The 24,218-nt window shown below is 38.2% G+C and overlaps 1 protein-coding gene across 10 annotated transcripts; it reads left to right on the top strand.

Annotated features, from left to right (window-relative positions):
- On the top strand, positions 1 to 24,155 carry LOC128025431 (putative sodium-coupled neutral amino acid transporter 10). 10 transcript variants are annotated; one of them, XM_052611790.1, is made up of 18 exons: positions 9 to 213; positions 1,696 to 1,912; positions 2,218 to 2,335; positions 2,616 to 2,661; positions 2,784 to 2,877; positions 3,494 to 3,637; positions 4,855 to 4,979; positions 10,797 to 10,899; positions 12,460 to 12,642; positions 13,707 to 13,818; positions 15,015 to 15,121; positions 16,276 to 16,438; positions 18,116 to 18,298; positions 18,379 to 18,834; positions 19,063 to 19,143; positions 20,095 to 20,115; positions 21,155 to 21,418; positions 21,582 to 24,155. In XM_052611790.1, exons 2-18 carry the CDS (start codon positions 1,823 to 1,825, stop codon positions 22,649 to 22,651), a joined length of 3,360 nt encoding a protein of 1,119 aa, XP_052467750.1. In that variant the 5' UTR covers positions 9 to 213; positions 1,696 to 1,822; the 3' UTR covers positions 22,652 to 24,155. The 10 variants fall into 10 exon arrangements, with proteins under 10 accessions (XP_052467755.1, XP_052467750.1, XP_052467758.1 ...); XM_052611798.1 differs by having other exon boundaries at positions 18,116 to 18,289; XM_052611789.1 differs by lacking the exon at positions 4,855 to 4,979 and adding an exon at positions 6,156 to 6,280.
- The last annotated feature ends 63 nt before the right edge of the window (positions 24,156 to 24,218 follow it).

Here is a 24,218-nt window from a genome sequence, read left to right on the forward strand (position 1 = left end):
CTTTGGTAACGCCACACTGCCAAGCGCTGCGCATACTTCCTGGTTACAGATTGAGAAGCAAGGACCTTTTTGCATATTTCCTTTCTAAATATTTGTTGAATCTCTTGTAACTTTATACAGACGGCACGAATATATCATTACTTTTATTTATAATCGTTTTAAAACCTATGGTCGCTTAGAAATGAATGACTGATGGGAAAAAGTGTGGACGTGGTACGTAAACAAACTTTTTTAACCTCTATGGGAAATTTTTAAACGAACAATATTTACTTATGAGAAATGATATTTTTTTTATTGAATAGCATGTTAGTTAATTTAAAAGCAGTAACGTATACTATAATGATGACTTCTGGTGTGTATGGGTGTAAACTGTGTCGAATTCACAGAGTCATATATGCTGTCACATGCACACTGGTATTACTCTTATAAATGAAATTTTTGTTTTCAACAGTGTTTCAAAAATAAAAGCAAACACACTATATTGTCTGTGTCTGCTGCATGTCAACACAAGCTGCTGTTTCAGGTTTTATTTTAAACTGAGGACCTCTAAAAATCTTCCCATAAATCAGTTTGTTCTGTGAGTACGCAAAAGACATCACAACTGTTGCCATATGGCAGGAAAAGCTAAAACACATTTGACAGCTACACTGAAAGTTTGCAATCAGTGCAGCAATTATCTGTCATTTAACATTTTTAAGGGAATCAGGTTAGTCGAACATGTCTGTAGACAAAAAATAGATAAATGTGTTCAATTTGTTCCAGATGTCATTCTGTAATGATCTGATTTCCATTTAACATAAAAGGAAATTTTCTACATCAATCAAAATCTAGCATATTTTGTATATTGTATCTACTGTCTGGTATATAGTTTACTAGTATAACATTTTGTGTTGATTATATAGATTTTTATAAGCTTTGATTTTCATTGGTTACTGTTTTTAGAAGCTGTTTGCATTTTTTTTTTGATCTTGTAGAGCATACAGAATGAATAAATAAGCTATTTGATTGTTTATTAATGGTTTATATATTGCAGTTTTGTATTAGGCTGTATTTTCCTCTTTATATATAAAGCATAACACTAGGAAATGAGTACATTTAAAAAAAAAAAAACAACAACAACAGAAGTCTCAAGTAGGGATGAGTGTAGTGCCCTTAGATTTCCGTGATACGGAAAACGTGGACAAAATCCAGTCATAAAGGCCCTGTCCCAAATGGCACCCTAAATCCTTGCAGTCTTCTTCTGAATCCTCACTTTCTTGATGTAATGTTGCTTTGATTGTCAAGTAGAAGTCTGCTGCGGAGCTCGCTCAATGCCTTGTCCAAATACCCACACTTGCAGATACCCATCACTTGACTACTTATATGACGTATTTCCTGTATTTGGTCTAAGTGTTCAAGCGAGGATGAAGACCACAAGTGTGTGTCCAACTTTTCATTACCTGATGGGATACCATTTAATTTCTGGTGCTTCTTATTAAGTGATAAAAAGCAGTTGCAAATAATGTACTGTACAAAATAAGTATAGGCTATTCACCTTTACAAATTTAATGATTTTAGAAAACACAGAATCCAGAAAAATGAAAAACAGAATTTTGAAAAAAATAAAATGGAATTTAGGCAAAAATAAAGCGGATTTCATAGGGCTCTAGATTGAGTGTGATGCTGATGTTTTTGTTTTCCTCTGTGTCTCTACAGAGCATCATAAAGACCAGCTGAAGGACAGCTACATCAACCCACTTATCTCAATTAAACCTTAGGCCAGTGTGGAAGCACCACACACCCATCTGGATATTAGAGAGATCTCAGCTGTCAAAGAGCCAAAATGACTGGGTCAAACTGGGGTCTGATCATGAACGTTGTAAACAGCATTGTGGGTGTGAGTGTTTTGACGATGCCCTTCTGCTTCAAACAGGTAAATGCATGGTTCGAGGATATGGGAATGTGTGCTGTGTTGTTTTGTATGCTTTTAGCAGGATCCTATATGTTGAAATCTGCCATTACAAGACTTGGAGTTGTTTACACGTGACTTTTCTGATTAATAATCTGTTAATTGAGTGAATCAAGTGATTCAGAAATTGATAAGCTTCCATTTTAGTTTATCCACTCTGTTCTTTACAAGAATCAGTAAACACATGTAACTTTGCTGGAATATAAACATATAGGACATCTGTATTTAACTGTTAATTTTAGAGCTGTTTTCTTTTTCTTTTTCTTCAGTGTGGAATCGTGTTGGGCACATTGTTGTTGTTCTTCTGTTCGTGGATGACCCACCAGTCCTGCATGTTTCTAGTCCACTCGGCTAGTAACACCAAACGCAGGACTTACGCTGGACTAGGTGAGAGTGACACACTAAGAGGTTTAATCAGTTTCCATCATTATGATAATGGTTAAAGCATCCTCAGCGTGGATTACAGTGAAATAATTAATTAATTATATTGTTAATTCAATTAGGTGACCAAATTGCAACATCTGTATTTTTCTCATAAGACAGAAAATTCTAATCAAGAGTAAAATGTACAACCCTTTTAGTGGAAGTGGTAAAATAATAAAAAAAAAAACTAAAATTTACAAGGCAATTTAGCAAGAAGCATTTTTCTTTCTCTCTTCCTTCCCAGCTTTTCATGCTTATGGAAAACCAGGCAAGGCACTTGTGGAATTAAGGTAAGATGACTTTATGGAGATTCAACTTCAATGAAATAAGTAATGAGATAAGCTTGAATAAAATGAATGAAATAAGCTCTTATTGCTTGTATTATCTACTTATATTTTCTCTCTGTTTTCAGCATGATTGGCCTCATGTTGGGGACATGTATTGCTTTCTATGTCGTCATCGCAGATCTGGGGTCCAACTTCTTTGCTCAGCTGCTTGGGCTGGAGGTAAAAAAATAAGCTTTTAGGTTTTCATGTGACTAAAATTATGTTAAACCCTTTTGTTAATCTAACATTTCTTCCAAATTGATAAATGATAAGCAGTTCCCAGAACTGACAATTGCCCTTGATCACAAACCTTCTGAAATGATAAAATCAAAGGCCAGTATCTTTTTTTTTTTTTTTGCTGTATAATTCTGTCAAACAACATAGCTCATTGTGTCACTAATGCTAGATGAGATATATTTTTGTTTAACAAGACCAATCTCAAAAACATGACTTGTCACAATAGGGATTTTGTTTTTTGTATTCTTATTTTGGTTGCATAGTCGTTACTGAATATTCATCATATGTTTCCTGGAGAAAAAAACGTATGCATCATAGATTAACAAAGCTGATGGTAAATTAAATAAAAATAGAGATACTGGCCAAGTGATGAATAAATAAACAGTTTGCCAATTTTTCCTGTACAGTTAAATATAGTTATGCAATAAGTACAACAGAGAAAATATTAGTCATATATTACTGTACAGAAAAAAATATATATATATATATATATATATACACACACATGTAGACAGATAGATATATTATCCACCAACTGCTTTTTCTTTTGCTCCTTCAGGTGACGCGTAGCTTCCGTATCGTGTTACTGATTGCAGTGTCGCTGTTCATTGTGCTGCCACTCAGCTTGCAAAGGAACATGATGTCATCAATCCAGTCATTTTCAGCCATGGCACTTATCTTCTACACACTCTTTATGTTCACGGTGAGTCGTTCCCCTTTCCACAGTTCCAAACTCTAACTGCATCAGCACACTCTCATTCAGGTGTAGGCAATTTTTTTATATATACACATATTCACTATACCATTGGTATGATGATGTAATTGGATTTTTTTTGTATATATCAGAGTATATTAAATTATATTCAAATGTTTTGTAAAGTGTAAGAATGCACTTCAACATGAATTTCAAACACTTCAGATTACAGCTGTTATGGTTGCTTTAAGGTCATGTTTTTCTCTTCAAGTCACTTCAGTGATGCAGTGTATTAAGTATGTATGGAATTCATTCAGGGTTTTTTTTTTTTTTTAATGAAATTTGCCAACTTTTTGTTCCTTTTGAAGAGTGTAATGTGGTTATTGGCTGTTCTTTTTGTGAATACAATGTGAATATGCATCACCATGAATGCAGATTTTCAATGTTTTTTGTTCTAAATCTGTAGAAGTGAAGTGCAAGTTCTTAAAGAACTGAAGAGAACCATTACAAAACATTTCAAAACGCAGAGCTTTAAAGTAAAGTTCAGACTTAAATTCAAGTCTTAAAATATTTTTTTGTTCAGGTTATATTCAATGGATTCAGAATGCCGAGCCCATATTGATTTTTTTTTTTTTTTTTTTTTTTTAAATCAAAGAATGATTAAGACATATTTTAGGTTCTGCAGTATTCTAGGTCACTTATTAAATTTGTGAATTTATGATACTAATAATGTAAACTCCATACAGTCAAGCAAAAAGACTGCAGCAAAAGACTCTCTGGAACATTCTAAAATCTGGAGAACTCTGATTTTACATAAACTTGTGAAGTTTTAACAGAAACTGTTATGCTTATAACGCAATTTTGTAATAAAATTGCAATCAATCAATCAGTCAGTCAATCAATCAATAAAACAATAAAGTATTTCTACTAGTAGTCCAGATTTAGAGACTGAATATCTGAAAATCTAATATTTCCAGAGACATGGACATTGAAGACTTGAATTTCATTTAAGTTTTTTAGTGCATTGCACTGAGTGCACAACATGCAGTTTGTATAACTTTTATCCAGCTCAATTGGGTATTTTTTCATCCCAACCCATTTCTTAGTCTAGCATTTTACCATCTAATTATGTTTTCCCTCTGCCCCCATCTAAACCGCTGCCCCGCCCCCTTTCCTGATGCTGACTTCCGACCAACCATCTGATGCTCTGACTTGGCGGCCTATAGATAGTGTTGTCCTCTCTGCGTTACGGAATAATCAGTGGCTCCTGGGTGGAGCAAGTACATCTGTGGCGCTTCAAGGGTGTCATACAGTGTCTGCCAATTATCGCCACCACCTTCTGCTGCCACCCGTAAGTAATCCGCCCCAGAGAACGGACCATACCACTGCCATGGATTCAACTACATTACCCAAAATCCCCTTCCTCCTCTGTCCACCTTCATTCAATCCAAAGCTCTGTTTCTCGGTGCCATCTGGTTCAGGGTATTTTTGTGTGAGTGAGTGTGTGAGTTTGTGTCTTGGTGGCAGAATATATATATATATGTAGTGTGTCGTCAGCGTTGTCTGGACTTTGGTAATACCCAGCGTCCTCTGATATACTTTTAAGCAGATCTGATAGAGTTGGGATTGGTGGTGTTTCTGATGGTTACACGGTCTTGTCGCTCTCGATTTTGAAGGGAAAGTGGCAAGCTGCAAACATGTGCAGCAGTCAGATTTTATCCTTTAATATTTTATCACATGCAGCTGCAATGTTTCGATGTCCTGTAGAGATGAACTGGCATTGAAAAATATGTGTGGAAGCGGATCAGTATGATATGTTTTTCCTCCTTTAGTTGACAAATTACTTTCTTTGTTTATCTCCTTGAAGGAGTAGTTCACCCAAAAATGTAACATTTATAGTACCCATCAAAAGTTTGGGGCCAGTTTTTTTATTTATTTTTTTATTGTTACTTTTATTTAGCAGGCATGCATTAAATTGATCAAAAGTTACAGTAAAGTCATTTTATATAGAAAACAGTTATTTCAAATTATTATAACATTCCATAAAATATTTTTTTGTGTTTTTGATCAAATAAATGCAGCCTTGGTGAGCATGAGAGACAACTTATGAGAATATCTTGCTGACTCCAAAATTTTGAAAGATAGTGTAGTTTGAGAAGTTTTGTAAAATAATCATATGGATCATTTTTATACTTTGAAATCGGTGTCTCTTTATTCATTTTTTTTTTCAAGTATCTGAAAAGAGTGTCCAGCACTTTCCATAATGTTTAATTTTGTGTTCCATGGCAAAATAAAGGCATACAGGTTTGGAACGACATAAAGGTGAGTAAAAGATGAAAGAATTTAGATTTTAGGGTGAACTATCCCTAAAAAAAAAAAAAGATTGCAGGTTCTCCATGTGCTCTTTATTGTCAGTCTAAGGGTCTTGTCACAGCATCATCACTTCCCCTTCTCGTCGTCTTTCTTCTCCCTCTGCCGTGTCCTTAAGGGATGATCTGTAATGCTCCCGCTCTCCCCTCCACCACAGATGGTGCTCTCCTCCTTCAAACACGGCCTCCTCACTGGCCAGTGGCTGAACAAGGTCATTTACGTTCGGTGGGAGGGCGTCTTTCGCTGCATCCCTATCTGTGGCATGGCATTTGCCTGTCAGTCGTAAGTACTCCGGAATCCTTGCACCGCCTCCCTCCTCCTTTCTGACGCCTGAATAAGGCCAGTTAGGCTTAATGTAGGGCTCCATTTTCCTGGTGCAAAATGACATCATGGCGTTCCTTGAATTCAAGAGCCAGTGCACCTAATACAAGTGTGTTTGCCCGGAGAAAATGGACCCTTGTTGGTAGACTGATACATTTTGAAGTTGCTCAGCTTATGCTGTAACTGTATTCTTTATCTAGTTGAGTGTGGCACTAACCTGCGTGGAATGTCTAACTCTTTGTCTTCTGTGTATACTTTTTTTAAAATCCTACTCTTAACACTAACTCTGTTCCTTAAATGTGAAGTTTGCCCAAAAGTGAAAAATCTGTGAACATTTAATTACAGTCATGCCGTTCCAAACCTGTATGATATACTTTTTTTTTTAAGAAGGTAAAGACCAAAATGTAAGTTTTTATTCACTGTCTTACTTCTGCCATAGCTTTATAATCTCTTTTGCACATGTGCATATTTAAAACTTGCCATGTTAAAGCATTTTGGTAGAAAGGTCATACAGGTTTGGAATGACAGGTGAGTGAATAATGACAAAATGAGGTTCTTTTAAGAGTGAACTTTACCCAACCATAAAAAGCATCTTTGCCTTTTTAATTTGTTCGAATAGCTTGGATTGTCTTAGACTGACCCACAAGGGCGTCTTGATTTATTCGATCAGTTGGCAGCTTGTCAGATCTGCATAGTTGAAATATTAGTGCATTCTGATACAAGCATTAATGATTCATAAACAAGGAATGATGAGTTTTTGCACCTTATTATAGTTCATCCATGAAGAGCTCACCATGACCGGATCTTCCCCTGATGAATTCAACCACCGTGCACTGACCTAGTCTTTATTTTTTATTATTTTCAAGCTGTGATATGTTGAGCTCATAGTTAACATTGTTTCAGGTCTTTGATACCGCTGGGAGACATTTGTCCAGTGTTTATTCAATTTGATAAAGATCACATTCCTTTTCACCATCTTGACCTAATTTCATGTTTTCGCTAGATCAAATATACCAACCATGCAGGGAGTTTGGTAATCTCAGTGTTTGCCTGGTTACATAATCTCAAATTTGGCAAGGGAGAGTCATTGACTCACCTCTTTCTGTTTCTTATCTTTCACAACATTAACACCATTCATCAATGTCCATTGGTCTTCCACTTCCAGTTCCTTCAGCTCTTCTCTTCTCTATTTTAAGTTTAATTTTGTGCAAATAATTTCCACTGTAGTTTTAATATAGCCACATCACAAAACATAAAATCTTTACAGTACACATATGGTTATTGTAGTTTTACGTAGTTGAACTGTCTAATATTATCAATCAAATTGATGGTTTTTTTTGTAAACAATTAAACTAAGTACATCCAGGAAAATTAAGTGTATTCATATAAACATATTCACATATTCCTTCAAATAAATGTTTAAACATATATATGTACACACACACACACACACACACAACCTTTCAAAATGTTGGGTTTGGTATTATTTTAAAATACTTTTGACATAAGTCTTTATGTCGAAGCTACAATTATTTGATCAAAAATACAGTATAAAAGTAACATAATATAGAAAAAACTAAATATTTTCATATTCGTTCACATTTTTATTTTTCTTTATTCCTGTGACAACAAAGCTACATTTTCTGCAGCCACAAATCCAATCTTCCAGTGTCACTCGGTCCTTTAGCCATTTTAATATGATAATTTTATTAAGAAAAATTTCAAATTGTTTTAAATATTTGTAAAATATTCTTAGACAAAAAAATCAATTTGTGACATAAATAATAGCTTTTATCCACACGATTCTCTCAGTTAAATGTACATCCCTTTTTTCATAAATGTTCCCTTTTTTATCCTTAACTTGGTGCTTGTGTTTGTGTCTGGATATTAATGTGTTAATAGTGAATAGAATTGAGATGCTAGCATAAATGTGTGTGTGTTGGAGAGTGAGGGTGTTGGGGTGGAGGAGGTGTCAGTGTTAGATTCTGGTGTGGATGAGGTAATGTGGCTCTTGAAGCTTACTGTGACTCCCCCTTTACACACACGCACACTTTCTCTGAAGGGTGATGAGTGATATTTGGCTGTGCCTTCTTGGTCGGCATTGACATACAATGCGACTTACATCCAATCATTAGAAGAGAAAGATGGCGCGACATGACCTCCAATCCGACCACAAACGGTTCCTGTCAGCGCCTACATTTTACCCATCCATTTACATTTATTACTTTAGTACATTTAGTGCAAACTCTATTCGATGCCAAAATTAATCTTTAGTTAGAAGTTGACCTGGTTGTTCTTTTGACTAAGAGAACAGATACTGTTCATTGCATTCTGGGTCCACTGGCCCTCTTATACGGCTCCCGCTTAATGTGTAAATTCCACTGCAATGTGTAAACACCATAATGGTGTTTATTCCTTTCGTAAAATTGTGATGGAAGCTTACACAGCATCAAGTCACTGTTTCACAGCCGTGGGTGTTATGAAGGGATCATTTTAGCTGTATTACAAAATAATTATTGTGTCAACACTTGGTAGAGGTGTAGAGAAATTGCAGTGGGACTGTAGCATCCCTGATCTTCCCCCTCCACACACATTGTAATTTCATCAGGAATAGCTTTTTTTCTTCTTCCTCTATTCATTAGTAATGGCGTTTCTGGGGTCATTTCTTCTCCATCTTATGAAACTGAATGTTGTATATCAATGCAATTCTAGTTGTAGTATTTCTGTATTCAGTTTTTCATCCATGTCGTGGCTGACAACATGAAAGGTATTATCAAAAAGCTTTTGGAAGTACTTGAAAGACTAAAACTTAAACCGAAGGAAATTATAAAACAGCATTGTAGTTTGTGAGGGAAAAACCATGGCTTTGGTTCTACGTAAATGGCGCCTCAACAATGACTTGTTTTCTGCTAGTTGTGTATGAGAATCAACAGTTGGGTGGCAAATGGTGTCAGCAAATAAGTGTTTCCTTGGACAAACAAAATGAGCATTTTTTTTTAAGCCGAATCCTGGAGACAATTGTAGAGATTTGTGTAATGCAGTATAAAAAATAAATGTTAGAATGCTTCCATTACATTTTAAATGGCAAACGTGTGTTAACATTCAAAAGTTTGGCATCGGTAAGATTCTTTAAATGTTTTTGAATCAAAAATATTTGCTCAAAATATTATTACAATTTAACTGTTTTCTAATTTAGTATATTTTAAGTGTAATTAATTATGAAAAAGCTGAATTTCCAGAAACATTTCTTTTCACTATCAATGTTGAAAACCGTTGTACTGCTTATACATGTTTTTGTGGATGGACCATGATATAGTTTTTATTCTCTGATGAATAGAAAATAAAAAATGGCATTTAAAAGTTTTATAACATTTTAAATGTCTGTCACTTCTGGCCAATTTAATGCATCCTTGCTGAATAAAAGTATTAATTTGTCTCTTAAAAAATGTACTGACCCCAAACTTTGTAATGGTAGTCAGTGGGAGATTTTCAAAAATCAAACTGAGTTTGAATGGAAAATGAATGCTTCAGCAATATAAAAACTGTGGTGTTGCTGTGTTTTAATAAATAAGTAAAAAAAGGAAAAAGAAATACAGACGTATAGTCTCGTACGTCTCCCTCTCTCTTTCCCACTGCTCTGGTTTTTATTGCGAGTGAGTTCCAGCTATGAGACAGCCTGGCCTTTGGTCTGAGATCAGGCGTTGGCTTAAAAAGCCCAGAACGTGGTACTGTATATCCTAATAAAAGCAGGAATGGGCTCCGACCATGTCTGCGAGAGCTGAGAGCAGGAGAGCCCGAACAAAAGCCCACACTGCCAGGAAATTTTATAACATGCTAAAGTCTGACTAGCACTTGTCGCTAATATATAGCCATTGTAAATTCCCCATTTAATGTTTTGCTGGCGTCTGGTTTTATTGGTTGTCCTGATGACAGACATTGATTTTTTTTTTCTGCTCTTTTTGTAGCTGTTTTTTGTTTCTCCATGATACTGAACCCTTTATCAGTGCTCGTTTCATCCAGTTCGACTCTCCCTCCTTCCCACCCTCCCTCCGTTTTGTCTTTTGTATGTCTGAAATGAGTGATGGCCTTTCTATATTAAATTCCTGCTTCCCTTGCTCTCTTGCATGTTTATATCCCTAGAGCTCAAACGCACAGTTCAGTATGTCCTAATGCTAAATAATGATTATACTGTGACTGGTCAGTTTGAGTTAACCAATACATAAGCATTTATGTGATTTCACATAATGTTGTATTTTGTCATAATTTTACTACAAATCTGACATTGTACAAATTGTACATCTGTTGTAATAATGTGTCCTTTAGAAATGTGATACTTGGATGGAATGCTTTGGGTTTTGCAATAAACAGCTTTTTCAGCTGTACTATTCGACAGTATGTCATAATTAAAAATGTTATTGACCTACTTTAATGTATGCATCTTGAACTTGATGTATATAAAAAGCTTTTTCTTCCACAGGCAAGTATTGCCCACTTACGACAGCCTGGATGAGCCCTCTGTGAAGAGGATGAGCACAATATTCACCTCCTCGCTCAACGTGGTCACGACCTTCTACATCACAGTAAGTGTGAGAGAGCGTTCATCAACTGCTAACTGATTATCAGCAGCTTGTTGAGGCTGATAAAATAACTATTACATTTATTTTTGGGTTTTTACCTTTTCAACTGAAGTGACTAGTTAAATACTGAATTATTTAGTCCAAAATGCAGCCTTGGTGAGCATAAAAGCATAGTGAGCATCCAAAATCAACCATAATTTTTTTTATTCATAGTATATATATATGTTTAAATATATACAGACTGTAGTGAGTAGAAAAACGTATAACACTTGCAGCTGCTCGGTCCTTATTGGCTCCTGGAAGCATGTTCCTCATACACGGTAAAGAAATGAGGATTCAAGGATGGTAGAGTTGTTGTCTGCTCACGTTCTTTCTCTTAGATCCATATCCGGGCCCACAGGTGATTGCCCTTCCCCTGTTGTGTGTGGTGGGAGCACACTGATACCCTGGAATGTCCTCCCGGTTCTCTTTCGGAGCTCAGAGGAACAGAGAGAACTCAAGCAATGGGGTCAGACTGACTGGCACACTCTTCTGTGACCCACGTGCACCGACACGCTCCATCAACATCAAATGCTGTTTCTCTTTTATTCCTTCATAAATATTTTCAGGGCCACTTTGTGTGGAATGTGATTTAAGACATCGTCAGAATGTTTCCAGTCCCCATTCTCTTCTCTGAAAGCTGGAGTATAAACGTTACCTTGAGAGATAATATTGCTCGAGATTTTTTTTTTTTTTTATGGAGTGTTCTTTGTATTCTACTTTTATATTTCATCATCTTTTTGCTTTTTTCTCTTTGAACAAAAGCTGAATTGAATCAGGGGAGGATTTGTAGCATAGAATAGCGAGGGAGTTTTGTGGCGGGCTCAAGGACTTCTGTCTGGTGTTGCTACTGAAGGGAACCTTTTCCTCTGTGGATAGATCAAGGCAAGCAAGGTCTGAGAGGGAAGGCACTGCTTTGTTTCTCTGTTGAGAGGGCCTTCAGGGGTCCAATTTAAAGGTTTAAAGACCTTTGAAAAGCAGCTTGCTGTTTTTCATTACGTAAAAACAATATCATTTCAGTCAGGAGGTGTTGAGAGGTCATCAAAGAGACATAGATTTCTGTTGGGCTGCTTCTGTACAATGCCATAAGTAGTATTAGTCCTGTTCATTTCAAGCTGGATCAAGTGACCCAGTATGAAATTATCTGATTGCTCAGTCGTAAAACATACTGAAGTGGAAAGTAAATGTAGCAGATGTTCTCCCCCTTGTTTGCATCCAAACAAACATTAAAGTTATGATCCAGCTTTTTTAATAAAAAATTGCAGTGAATATATTTAAACATCTACTGTGCTGAGGTGGCAAAAAATGTTTTGATGTATTTTTGTGCTCCGAAAAGGATAAATGTATTTCTTATCTGATATTTAAATTCAATTAAATTAAATGTATGCATTTAGCAGACGCTTTTATCCAAAGCGTCTTACAGTGCATTCAGGCTATCAATTTTTACATATCATATTTAGGCTTTAATTGAATTATGAGTCCTTCATAAGATGCTTAACTATACTTTGTGTTGTATTCATCCAGGTGGGCTTCTTTGGCTATGTGAGCTTCACTGATAACATTGCCGGGAACGTACTGATGAACTTTCCATCAAACCTGGTAACGGAAATGATCCGTGTGGGCTTCATGATGTCTGTGGCTGTGGGCTTTCCCATGATGATCCTGCCCTGCAGACAGGCCATCAACACCATGCTCTTCGAGCAGCAGGTAACACCTCCTTCCTAAAATACAGAGACAGCGATATATTTTCATATATAACAATCTATTTTGTATATGTATATATATATATATATATATATATATATATATATATATATATATATATATATATATATATGTATGTGTGTGTGTGTGTGTGTGTGTGTGTGTGTGTGTATACATATAGATTTTTCAACAACATTTTTCACCAAACTGCATGTAACATTTACGTTTGAGATCCTGTACAGTGTAGAGTTGGATTGATCTATTATGAAGTAGAATTATGACACGACTGTCAAAAGTCCCTGTGATGTGTACTGTGTCTGGTTGGAACTGGTTGTACATATCACCAACAGCATCCCAGTTTGTCCACCAGTTTAACTCACAAAATATACCTGTTTTTTTAAACATACCATAATTCTTTGCCCATGTATAAAATCATTTATTTGGCACCATCTGGACATTGTCTGGACTAACTCAGGTGTCTCCTTCCTGGTGCACATAAACTGCACCAGCTGCAGAAGTATTTTGCTAAATTTAATGGACTCAATAAAAACTTCATTGAGCCGAACCTATTTACACAGGACTGATGTCAGGACCAAGTCTGGTCTCAGTCAGCATGCATTTGCCTGCTCTGTCCCGCAGTATAAATCCCTTGAGTCCCAAAGTCTCCTTCCATCGCACAGACACCCATGATCCAGCTTCCATGGACAGCAGACTGCTGGGTCACTGAGAGATTCAGGAGGAAATAAAAAGGGCTGGATTGATGAGAAAAGGTCCAGATCTCCTCCATAAACCAGCCAAGACATTGGCTCGCTGTCTCACCAATGCTGCCACGCTGAATCAGCTCGAATCATGGCTAGATTTGCGGTCGGCCGAAGGGTTTTATGCTGTCGTTAAATCTGGCATTTTGACAACAGAGCGGAGGGAGGTTTATAAAGCTTACACGCCAAACCCAATATCCTTACATGCATTTCACTTGTTCAGCCATAACAGAGGCTTGGAGAGCAACATGTGTGCCTGGAATCTAGTAACAGGTTTGTGAAAGTGCTCTGTTTGTCTCTGTTTTTCAGCAAAAGGATGGCACCTTTGCTGCAGGTGGGTACATGCCACCCCTCCGTTTCAAGAGCATCACTCTTTGCATTGTTTTTGGCACCATGTTGGGCGGCATCCTTATTCCTAATGGTAAGTGTTTGTGTGTGCACATATGTTTTACTCGGTTCCTAATACCCCCATGACGACACACCCCACTTCATCTCTCCTTTTAAAATATCTCTCCTTCAATCACTCCTTTTCCTTCCTCTCTCTATCTTCCATTCATTATCAGTGGAACAGGATGATAAAGGTGTGTTTTAGGTAATGGTGGGGTGGGCCATGTTTTATTCATTTTCATGGAGATTGGCTGTCGCTGGCTTGGCTCCGTTTGGCTCAGTGGGCCCAATTAGACTAATAGAGAAGGGAAGGTGAGACTCGCAGAGACGATTGAATGGGGGAAAGGCATAGCTATGTCCTCCATGACGGCTCCGCTGGCCTGTGTCCTCACGGCCACAAATCCAACCATAGGGAAGCAGACACTGCAGGGCATAAATTTGAGTAAAACAATATGGCTGCTCTCAGGATGAAAAACACCCCCTGGGCCCACTGCCCAGCCTTGCAACACAAGGGCAGCGTGGAGGAAGGATGGTAGGAGGCAGATAGAAGGATGAGGGGGAGCGTGTGATGGAGCGGTCTGGGGAGAAAGACTGATGAAGGATGGATGTTGTGATTCATGGGATGAGATGGTGTAGATTGCCTATGCAATTGTTTCCGGTTTAAACTGCCTCCAAATGCTGTGTCTGAATATAGCGCAGGCTGGAATAGATTTGTACACTTACTTGTTTTATTGTTTGTATATTAAAGCAAATAGCCACCTAAGGCTGCAGTGTCACAGTGATTTTTAAAACTGTTCAAATGGTGTTTTACATGAGACTTACAGTGAGCGTCAAGTTAAGTTTAAATATAGGCCTAGTAAAAACAAATAAGATCATTTCACCTGTTCATGTTATCAAGTTTGTTCAGGCTTGGGTTTAATAGGAGATTTTTCTTGAGTACCAAATCAGCATTTCAGAATGATTTCTGAAGAATCATGTGACACTGAAGACTGGGGAAATGGCTGCTAGAAATTCCATGTAATTTATCAAGAATAAATTACATTTTTAAAATTATTATGACCAATGATTGCAAGAAGAAATTTGTTAGCATTAATTGGAAGTGAATGATTATAATTCTTAATTGCATAATTCTGACACCAGTGTGTTCTTCCAAGTAATTTAGCTCATTAGCCGTACCTTTATTTTGGTTTTGTAACGTAGCAAATAAGAATGTTTGTGTGTGTGCCATAGTGGAGACCATCCTGGGTCTGACTGGAGCCACCATGGGCAGTCTGATCTGCTTCATCTGTCCAGCTCTCATCTACAAGAAGATCATGAAGAATGCCTGGACCGCACAGGTACAGCACACCTGTATATATATTATTTTTGTAATATTATTTTAATGTTTTTTTAAATATATGCAGCCTTGGTAAGCATAAGATAATTTTTGTAAGAAACTAATCTTACTGACCCCAAAGTTTTGAATGGAAGTGGAGTTCTTTAAAGCAAAAAGGGCAAAGAATCTAAAGAGAGTGCATACATTTTGTCTGTTTGATATCTGATGTGATCTGAAAGAAGAAGAATGCACTGGAATTGTGTGTCAGGGAGAAAATGCAGCTGCTCCTCTCTCTTTGTAATGGAGTTTGTCATTAATTTTGATGTCCTGCGAGTGCATTGACTTGCTGTGTGGAGTCATTCCCACAGTGTGTGTGCTGGCACTGTGCCTCAGGCTGTGCCCCTCCGTCTCCTGCCCAAATTACAGATGCCTTTACTCTTTCACTACAGAGTGACAGCAACTGAGGTCTCATCTTAGATGATGTATAACCACATGCTGATGTCATCCTCATCACTTTTATGTTGTGTGGTTTGCGAGCAGCCAACATACTTATGTTCATTGTTCTTTAGTGCCAACTATGCCACATTTCCATGCCTATAAGTCTCTGCCCACAGGGTTACTTCCCAAACTCTGGAGTCCACCCAAATGGATGGCGTTCCTGATATTTGGGCAAGGACCATTCCATAAGAACCATTCCTTTTTGTAATAATGAGCATAGCATATGTTTGTGTTGGCATGAGCGGATGATGTCACTCTGCCTTGTCTCATGCCAAGCAGCCTGACATGTCCAGGTCCACCATTGCAGAAAGAATAACCTCAGATCAGCGGCAGAGGAACTGGGAGGGGCCTGCTTCAATAGATTTCATCAGCGCTTGGGGCACCATTGATGTGACTGTAGGACATTATTGTAGATTGGATGCCAGCGACACCCTCGCCACCTTTGCATATTGAATTTCTATAGGAATTTGAAATAGTTTAATGAGGGGATGGGGGGAAATTGATTCTATTGTTTACTGATTTGAAAAATTAAATCACAGATTTGTTTTTCAAACAAAAAGGTGAAAGTCAACTGTGAGAGTATTGTAACACTGGGACAGTTTAGTTGGGTTAGAGGACCAAACATAGAGCACTAACTTTCTTTTCTCTTTACTTTCTCCTTTCATTTCGTTTTTACAGCTGGTTCTGTGGGTTGGTCTCGGCATCCTGCTCATCAGTACCTTCACCATGATGTCCATTTCCCCCAACGAGCCACAGAAATTAAACCCCCCTCTTGACATCCCTGCAAAAACTGAGAACAAGCCTCCCATCCTCATTGCCCCTGAGCTGCCTGAAGTACAAGGTAAATCTATTCTTTATATTTACGAGGAGAAAGTTATCAGTTGACATGACACAAAATAGAAAAGTAAATTCTGAAAGGGACAAGGTGAAATGAATGAGAAAAAGAGAAAGAACAGTGAAGAAGCGCAAATGATGAGCTCCAGTAGCAGGTCTCTCTTGAATCAGTGACATGAATGTGCCCTTCAAACCTTAACACTCGCTGTCCCAGAGCAGCAGTGAAACGGGCGCTGGCTTTTTCCCGTTATGGCTCTGATAAGGGGAAAGGGTGATCGAAGGGTGTCCAAATTTGGAAGAGGCCAGAAACTCAGTGTTCCCTCCAACACAGGCTGATACAGGACAGAGGCTCATAAGCAGGACCGTCCCAACAACTTTATCCACCATTACCTTTCCTATTCTGTTCTGCCACTTCTCCTTCCTCTCCCTCTCACTCCCTCCTGCTGACTGACACTGGCATTTATCATTGAGCGGACACCCGCTTCCACACCTGTTTCCTGTTTACGGCGTGCTTTTGAGGGCAGCTGTGTGAAAACGTGGGGCTCAAGTGAGTGGAACATGGGGCCCGCGGGCATGTAGAGGTGTGCGTTTACAGCTGAGGACACACATGCATGCTTTGCTTTTAAGGATTGGAAGTGCACCCAACCCCCTTTCTGTACACTCTTTCTTTCTTTTCAATCCCGTTTCTTTCTTGCTTTCATAGATAATGTTTATCAAAACTGCTATCGTTTCTCATTGGCAATGTATAACTTCTTTCTGCGTATGCATTAATGCTGTCGTGCAGTAGATTATCTGTTATGGTAGTACACTAAAGGCTCAGGTTAAAGGAAGGTGTGGACATTGTAAATATTCAAAGGCTATTTTGCACAGGACAAGTGGCAAGGTTATATGGAAAGTAGTACTGAGCATCCATCTCATACCCCTATTAGAAATCTCTTATATGGGGCGACGCTAATCCTGTTGGTCTTTCATACTTTGCTGCCCTCTACTGGTGTTTGTTTTTATTTTTAGAGAAAGGATTTTTATTTTAAATACATAATCAAGTAGGTAATTTCATTTTCCAATATTTTTTTTCTTCACTTGCGGTTATAGTACTGCCAACTATAGCTAATATTTATATATAAAGCTATATATTTCTATATACTATAGCTAACTATTAAAATTGAAGTTGGACTGTATAAGAAAAATAAAAAAGCAGCCAAGTATCACACTTTTTTGTAATTCTAAAATGTTAAAAAAGGAGAACGGTGTGTCCAAACTCTGTACTGATATTTTACAGACACCACCCAACTAGCTAAAGTGATGTTTTCAGGTATAAAACGCTTACTTTTAACAGTTCAGACATTTTCTGATGAAAAAAAAAAAAATCAAGTTCTGCCTTCCATTCTTGTTTCTCTCAAAAATATCAAATTATAAAACTAAAATAGCTTGTGTATGACGTTTCATGTTGATTTTAAATGTTATCTTTACACTGCCATAATGAAGACCCATGCAGTGTTGTTATAACATAATTTTGCTTGATTCTGGTTTGTCTGAACCCAAAGTAGGGTCTCCTGAGAACCATGGGTTGAGAAGCATAGGTCTGGGATAAATTTGACATTTTTTATCACCATGCACAGAGACTTAACATTATTATTTTATTTTTGTATATTGTGACTGACATGTTTAATCTGTGTGATTCTAGTGCAAGAGAACAGACTGGAACCTGATCCAGGAAAGAAGCCAGATAGGCCACCTATTGAGGTTGAACAGCCAGCAGAGAAGGCAGCAGCAGAGCCCCCTCAAATTAAAGTACCTGTGGAAGTGGCTGAGCAAAACAATAAGGATGATAAGGTTCAGCTGGACCGCCCTGAAGCAGGTAATGCAGGTAAAGCTGTGTAATTTAGATGGTTTTGTGATGGATGAGAACATGTGAGCAGTTCTTGAGATCTGGCTTCTCTTCTATAGGTGTTGCGGTCCCAGAAGGGGAAGCCCATCGCCATGAGCCGCCCAACCCTCATGACAGAGTTCAGATAGAAGAGATCAAAAACCTGCAGGAACTGGAGGACGAGAATAAACAACCTATAGTTGTGGAGGGGGAAAAGAAACTGCCTGCTGGCGAGGAGGAGGAGCTTCTTGCTGAGCAGGGGGCGGGGCAAGCACAAGAGGCGGAAGCTGTAAAAGAGGAGGAGACTAAAGAAAAAGAAGATATGGTGAAAAGGGCTGTCGATCAGGACCAGCATGCAGTTAATGAAGTGTTGGACAAGGCAAAAAATCCTGAGGATCTGAAGAAGGTTGAACCCTTGGTGGTAGATAAACAACCAGAAGTGCCTGAAGTGAAGGAACAGCATGATGAGAATGAAGCAGCCCAAGAGAAGAAGCCAGAGGAGATGGACAAAGCCCCTGAACTCCAGGGTGAAAAATGTAAGTGATAACACAAATGCATCTGCTTAGCAACTCTGGCAACCACTCAGATCTTAAGAAAATGTTTATTGTACATGACTGATAAACTCTAAGTAGCTTGTATACATCATCTTTGACCTTTTGTTTCTATTCATATTCTGTTGATATGACATGGCACATCATAAGGTCCAAGCGTATGACCTTTTCTACTCTGTAATGATTTGTTCATTCAATGACTGCTTCCTCCAGTGAAAGAGCACAAGGAACAGAAAGTTGCAGATGAAAAGGATGGAGGGGTGGACAAGGATGCAGATGGGGACAAGATGGAAGGTGAGTGCTTTATCCATCAGAACATTGACAGAACATTGTCCAGAATCTATAGGAAATATGGCATGAAATATAGACCACATAAAGAAAAATAGTGTTTTCAGTTCAGTCATTCAGTCAGATGTTTGAGCTCACTGATGCGATCTTTGCTTCTCTTTGCCTGGTTCTGTTCTACTTCATCACTCCTGGCTTGACGGTTTTGAACTGACTTTATTTTGATATTTTCAGTTTTCATTGAAATTTTAGTTTAAGTTGAACTTTTCTATTTAGCTTTATTTTTATTAGTTTCAATTCTTCTTAAATTTTTGTTAATTGCCAAGACAACATTCCTTAATGTAACATAATTTAAAAAAAAATTATTTCAGCTTTATTTAAAAATGCCGAAAATTAGTTTTAATAGTTTTAGTTAACCATAACAATACTGGTAATAGGTCATCAAGCAATACAATTCAATTCTTACGTCACTGATATGTAAAACCTACCTAGTGCTAAGTTTATTTGTTGGCCACCAGAAAGTAGCTTTATGACCAAAATGTGCTTGTCATAACTGTCATAACTTTTATTATATTGTTTATTTTTGCATGACTAGAACACAGTATTGACCAATTAGCATCAATGACAGATCTGTTTTGTAATGATAAATTATACCCTATACCTTTAAAAAAAAATTAGCAAAAAGTTAAAAGTGTCTTTTGCACTGTACAACTTGCTTTTGTTCCCCCAAACGCTTGTTTTACTTTCTTTCAGCAAACTGGCCAACATCTGAAATGTCACATTGCATTGCTGCACTCAGATATACTGCAAAGATGCACCAAATCTTAAATCTTTCTCTTTCACCTGGCTTGTTTTTTATTAAGGCACTTGCCCTTTGTCTGCTGTCTTTCTCTCTTTTGTTTCTCGATTTCTTATCTTCCTCCGCCATTCTGTTGTGCCACGGACTCCTGCCTCCTACAGTGATTAAAAAGATTGTTGCAGGTACGAGATGATGTGTCTTATGTCTGCTGTTCTCACTCCACTCTGTCTTCTTTGCTGTTATTTTTAACAGTCATTCTCTCTCACGCTTCAACCCTTATAGCTCTTAATAACCAGTAGTCTGTTAACTGTGTCGATGATACATTGACCATTACTCTAGTTTGTGTATTATACAATAGCTCTGGAAACATAACTGAACAACCATCTCGTATTAATTGGCATCTCTAGTCTTTCTCTTGTTTGATGATCAAAGTGATTTATTTGGTAGAATCCCATGTGATGTTTGTTAGGGTGTCATATCGACTAGAAACCACATAGAAATTCCCTACTAACTGGATAGAAACGCTATCTAGCAACTTCGGAGCAATGCATTACAAATTACCATATTTTCCGGACTATAAGTCGCACTTTTTTTTCATAGTTTGGCTGGTCCTGCAACTTATAGTCAGGTGCGACTTATCAAAATTAATTTGACATGAACCAAGAGAAAACATTACCGTCTACAGCCACCAGAGGGCGCTTAGTGCTTCTGTAGTCTACCACTGAGCAGCATAGAGCGCCCTCTCACGGCTGTAGACGGTAATGTTTTCTCTTGGTTCTTGGTTTTACTTTCAGTCCTGTGCGACTTAAATATGTTTTTTTCCTCATCATTACGTATTTTTGGACTGATGCGACTTATACTCTGGTGCGACTTATAGTCCAAAAAATACGGTACTCAAAACAACATAGCAATCCCTTAGTAAACCCCTAGTGATGCCCTACTAACCGCATAAAAAAAAACCTAGAAACCACATAAAATACTTACCAGTGTTAACCTGTGGAACTCAGAACAGTACTACTGAACATAGCTTAACAAATAGCGGGAAAGTTATCAGGCAACCTACAACATCAATAGATGTTGTAGATTTTTATGGATATGCACCACTAACATTTTCTTCAGACTGACAAGTATGTTTCACCACAGTTAATTACACTCTCGTATGCATCCTACAATATATTCATTGTAACTTCTCTTTTTCTTTTCTGCTTGGCTGATCCTCAGAGGGTCAGTTGGACCATGCTGTGCTGCTCCAGGTAATTAAGGAGCAGCAGGAACAGCAGAAAAGGCTTCTGGACCAACAGGAAAAACTCCTGGCTGTGATTGAGGAGCAACACAAGGAGATCCACCAAATTAAGGAGGTTGAAGAAGAACCAAAGGCAGCAGAACAGCAGAAAAGACATGTGGACCATGAGGAAAAACAGTTAGATGTGAATGAGGAGGTTCATCAAGTAAAGGAAGGAGAAGCTGAGCCAAGGGTAGCAGCAGGTGAGTCAGCAAGCGTAGACAATTTGTCTAGACATAAAAGATTAACGTTTTTCTGGTCAAATAAAATGTTTCAATTAACCTTTAGTGTTTCCAGTGTTGGTGCTTCCTGCTGAAGTGATCTTGCATGCAGTGCAGTAATCAAATACATCATGTCTTTTTTTAGGAGAGGGTGTAGGTGAAGTGGAGAACGTAGCTGCAGCTGACGCAGTACCTGAAGTCCCAGAAGCAAAAGAGGCTCATGTCGCAGGTGGTCTTCCCAACAATGCCCTTGAATTGGTGAAAGATCCCAAGGAGGAGGAGCTGAAAAATGAAGCAGGGCATGATGGAGCACTACCTCCAGAGGTCGGTGCCCGAGGTGTTCCTCTGCGTTCTCGAGAACCAGAACTGCCCAAAATCAATCCTGGCTCTCTTGCAGAAGAGGAGGAGAGAGTGAGGCAGAAATTGGCCCAACTGGAGGCAGAGAAGGAGAAAATAGAGAAAGAAAAGCTGGAGAAGGAAAGGATTGAGAAAGAGGTACAGGCCCGTGTTGAAAAGGAGCGGAAGGAACGAGAACGACGAGAGGAACTGGCACGTGAGCACGAGCTAGAACGTGTGCGGCAGCAAAAGGAACAGCTAGAGAAGGAAAGGCTTGAAGCAGAGAGATCGAAACTTGAAAGAGAGAAGATGGATAAAGAGATCATGGAGCGGGCCGAGAAGGAGAAAAGATTGTTGGAACAGAAGGAGCGGCTAGACCAGCTGCAGCGGGTCATTGATGCCCGACATGTGCAGCAGGGCAAGGGTAGTCTCGAGGATGAGAGTTTGAAACAGGAACGAGAGAAGACTGAGAAGGAGATCATGGAGCGTGCAGAGAAAGAGAAAAGGATACTCGTGCAGGAAGAACAACTAGAAAAACTACAGCAGGTCATTGATGCAAAGAAGGATGATAATGCACCCCAAGCGGAAGTCCTGCAGATGCCTAAGCAACAGGGAGCCAGGGACTTGAAGGAGAATATAATTCCACCAGAAGAGGTGAAGAAAGAGGAAAAGAGGAGCAGAGAGGATGGAGGGCTGGAACTTAAGAGGAGACGCAGAGCCGTGGACCCCGAGGGCGGAGGAGACGCTGACCTGGATCTTCTGCGGGACACAGGAGGTTTAGATTTACATGCTGACCTAAAGGGGCAGCTCCTGGCGGGACCTCTGATTCACACACGCCAGCTTAAACAGACGTTTCAGAGTCAGGAGAATGAAGACTAGAAGTAGGTTGGTCTTCTGGAACCCAGTGGACCTCTCAGTGGACCTCTCAAATACTTAAGTGATTTGGCAGTGAGAAGAAACTCTTTCCTTCTCATTTGAAAAGTTATTGCCTTTATCTAAGACATAACATTCCTTTTGGGTTCATGATGACAGTTGGCACTTTGATTTGATCCTTTAGTTGTCCGTCGGGAACACTGAATCCGTAGACCCTTATGAGCTTCCATTATTGTTTTGTGTGAGATTTTGCTGAATCTGGTGCAATAAAAGGAATGTCTGGTGTAATAAACTGAGCAGGCATCACATTAAAAACGGACCTTGATGGGCACACAGGGCATTTCAGAATATTGTGTTTTGGACTGTCGCATAGAAAAACAGCACCCCCTTGTGGCTGCTATGGTAAATTGTATTGCAAGTTCTAAAGTGTAATGTCACTGTTGCATATTTCCTTTTTGAAGTTTTATCTTCTGTGAATAAAACTAAAAGCCATATTAACATGAGATGCTGTTATAAAAAAATATATATATTTTATTTTCTTCTAGGAACTTTGTTTTCTTCTTTAGGAACTATAGACCATTTACTGTACCTTAGTGTTTTCAGTCTGCTATTCTGTATATTGAAACTGGAGTTAATGTTACCTTGGCCATCATGTTCAGTGGTCCGTCTGGTTGCTTGAATAGTTCTCATCTGTATCTACGATAACTCTGTATGCGTGCGTGCGTGTGTGTGTGAGGGTGTGTATTCAGGAACAGATTTTCTTTTCATATAGTTAACTATCAGAACGAGTAGTTAGTCAGACCAGCTATAAGTGAATGAAATATTTGTATGTATGTTTTTTTTTAAATTTAGGCTTCTTTTGGTTGTTTCAGTGTGTTTAACTTGTCTGTGACTCTGTTTTATTACTTTGTGAAAGTACTCAACCCTCATCTTTTGAGGTTGATCTTAAACTGGAGCATATATTCTGGATTTAGTGTGAATTTAACATGAATGTTTCCCACAGTCAATTCCTTGTTTTCACTGTGCAGTGGGTTTCTTGAGGGTTGCATTACTTTTCTCGTGAACATTCCATATTTTTGCCTGTGAAAATTTGATTCTGGTCAGTGCCTTATGGGGTTTCTGTTTTGCAGTGATGTGTATGTGAAGTCTGTTACATCCACACTGTGTGTGGATTGAAACTTTTTGTCTGCATTTTCTATACCTTGCTGGTTAAACTTGTGATTGACTATTCTCTTGATGAACTTCCTGATCTCGCTTTTGGAGATCTTTTTCTTATTTAAAAAAGAACATAAATATATAGAGGTATGAGTATGAGTTTAATGGAATCATGTCTCTCTTACTTGTCAGTAACACTGCTCAATTATCCATATACAGGTGTTTAGTTACCAGATGATGTGTAGATCTCTTAAAAGAGTTACATGTTAGCAGATTTCAGAGGTTGATGACTCTTTGACCCAAACATTTTATTTTGTTCTTTAATTGGGATAAATTAATAAATTATATAACAGCAGCTCTTTGTGAAATATTCTTTGAAATAATCATATTTCTGCCGTTCCTTTTTTTTTATGTTTAC

This window comes from Carassius gibelio, chromosome A12 (assembly GCF_023724105.1).
Source record: "Carassius gibelio isolate Cgi1373 ecotype wild population from Czech Republic chromosome A12, carGib1.2-hapl.c, whole genome shotgun sequence".
In the NCBI taxonomy this organism is placed as follows: Eukaryota; Metazoa; Chordata; class Actinopteri; order Cypriniformes; family Cyprinidae; genus Carassius; species Carassius gibelio.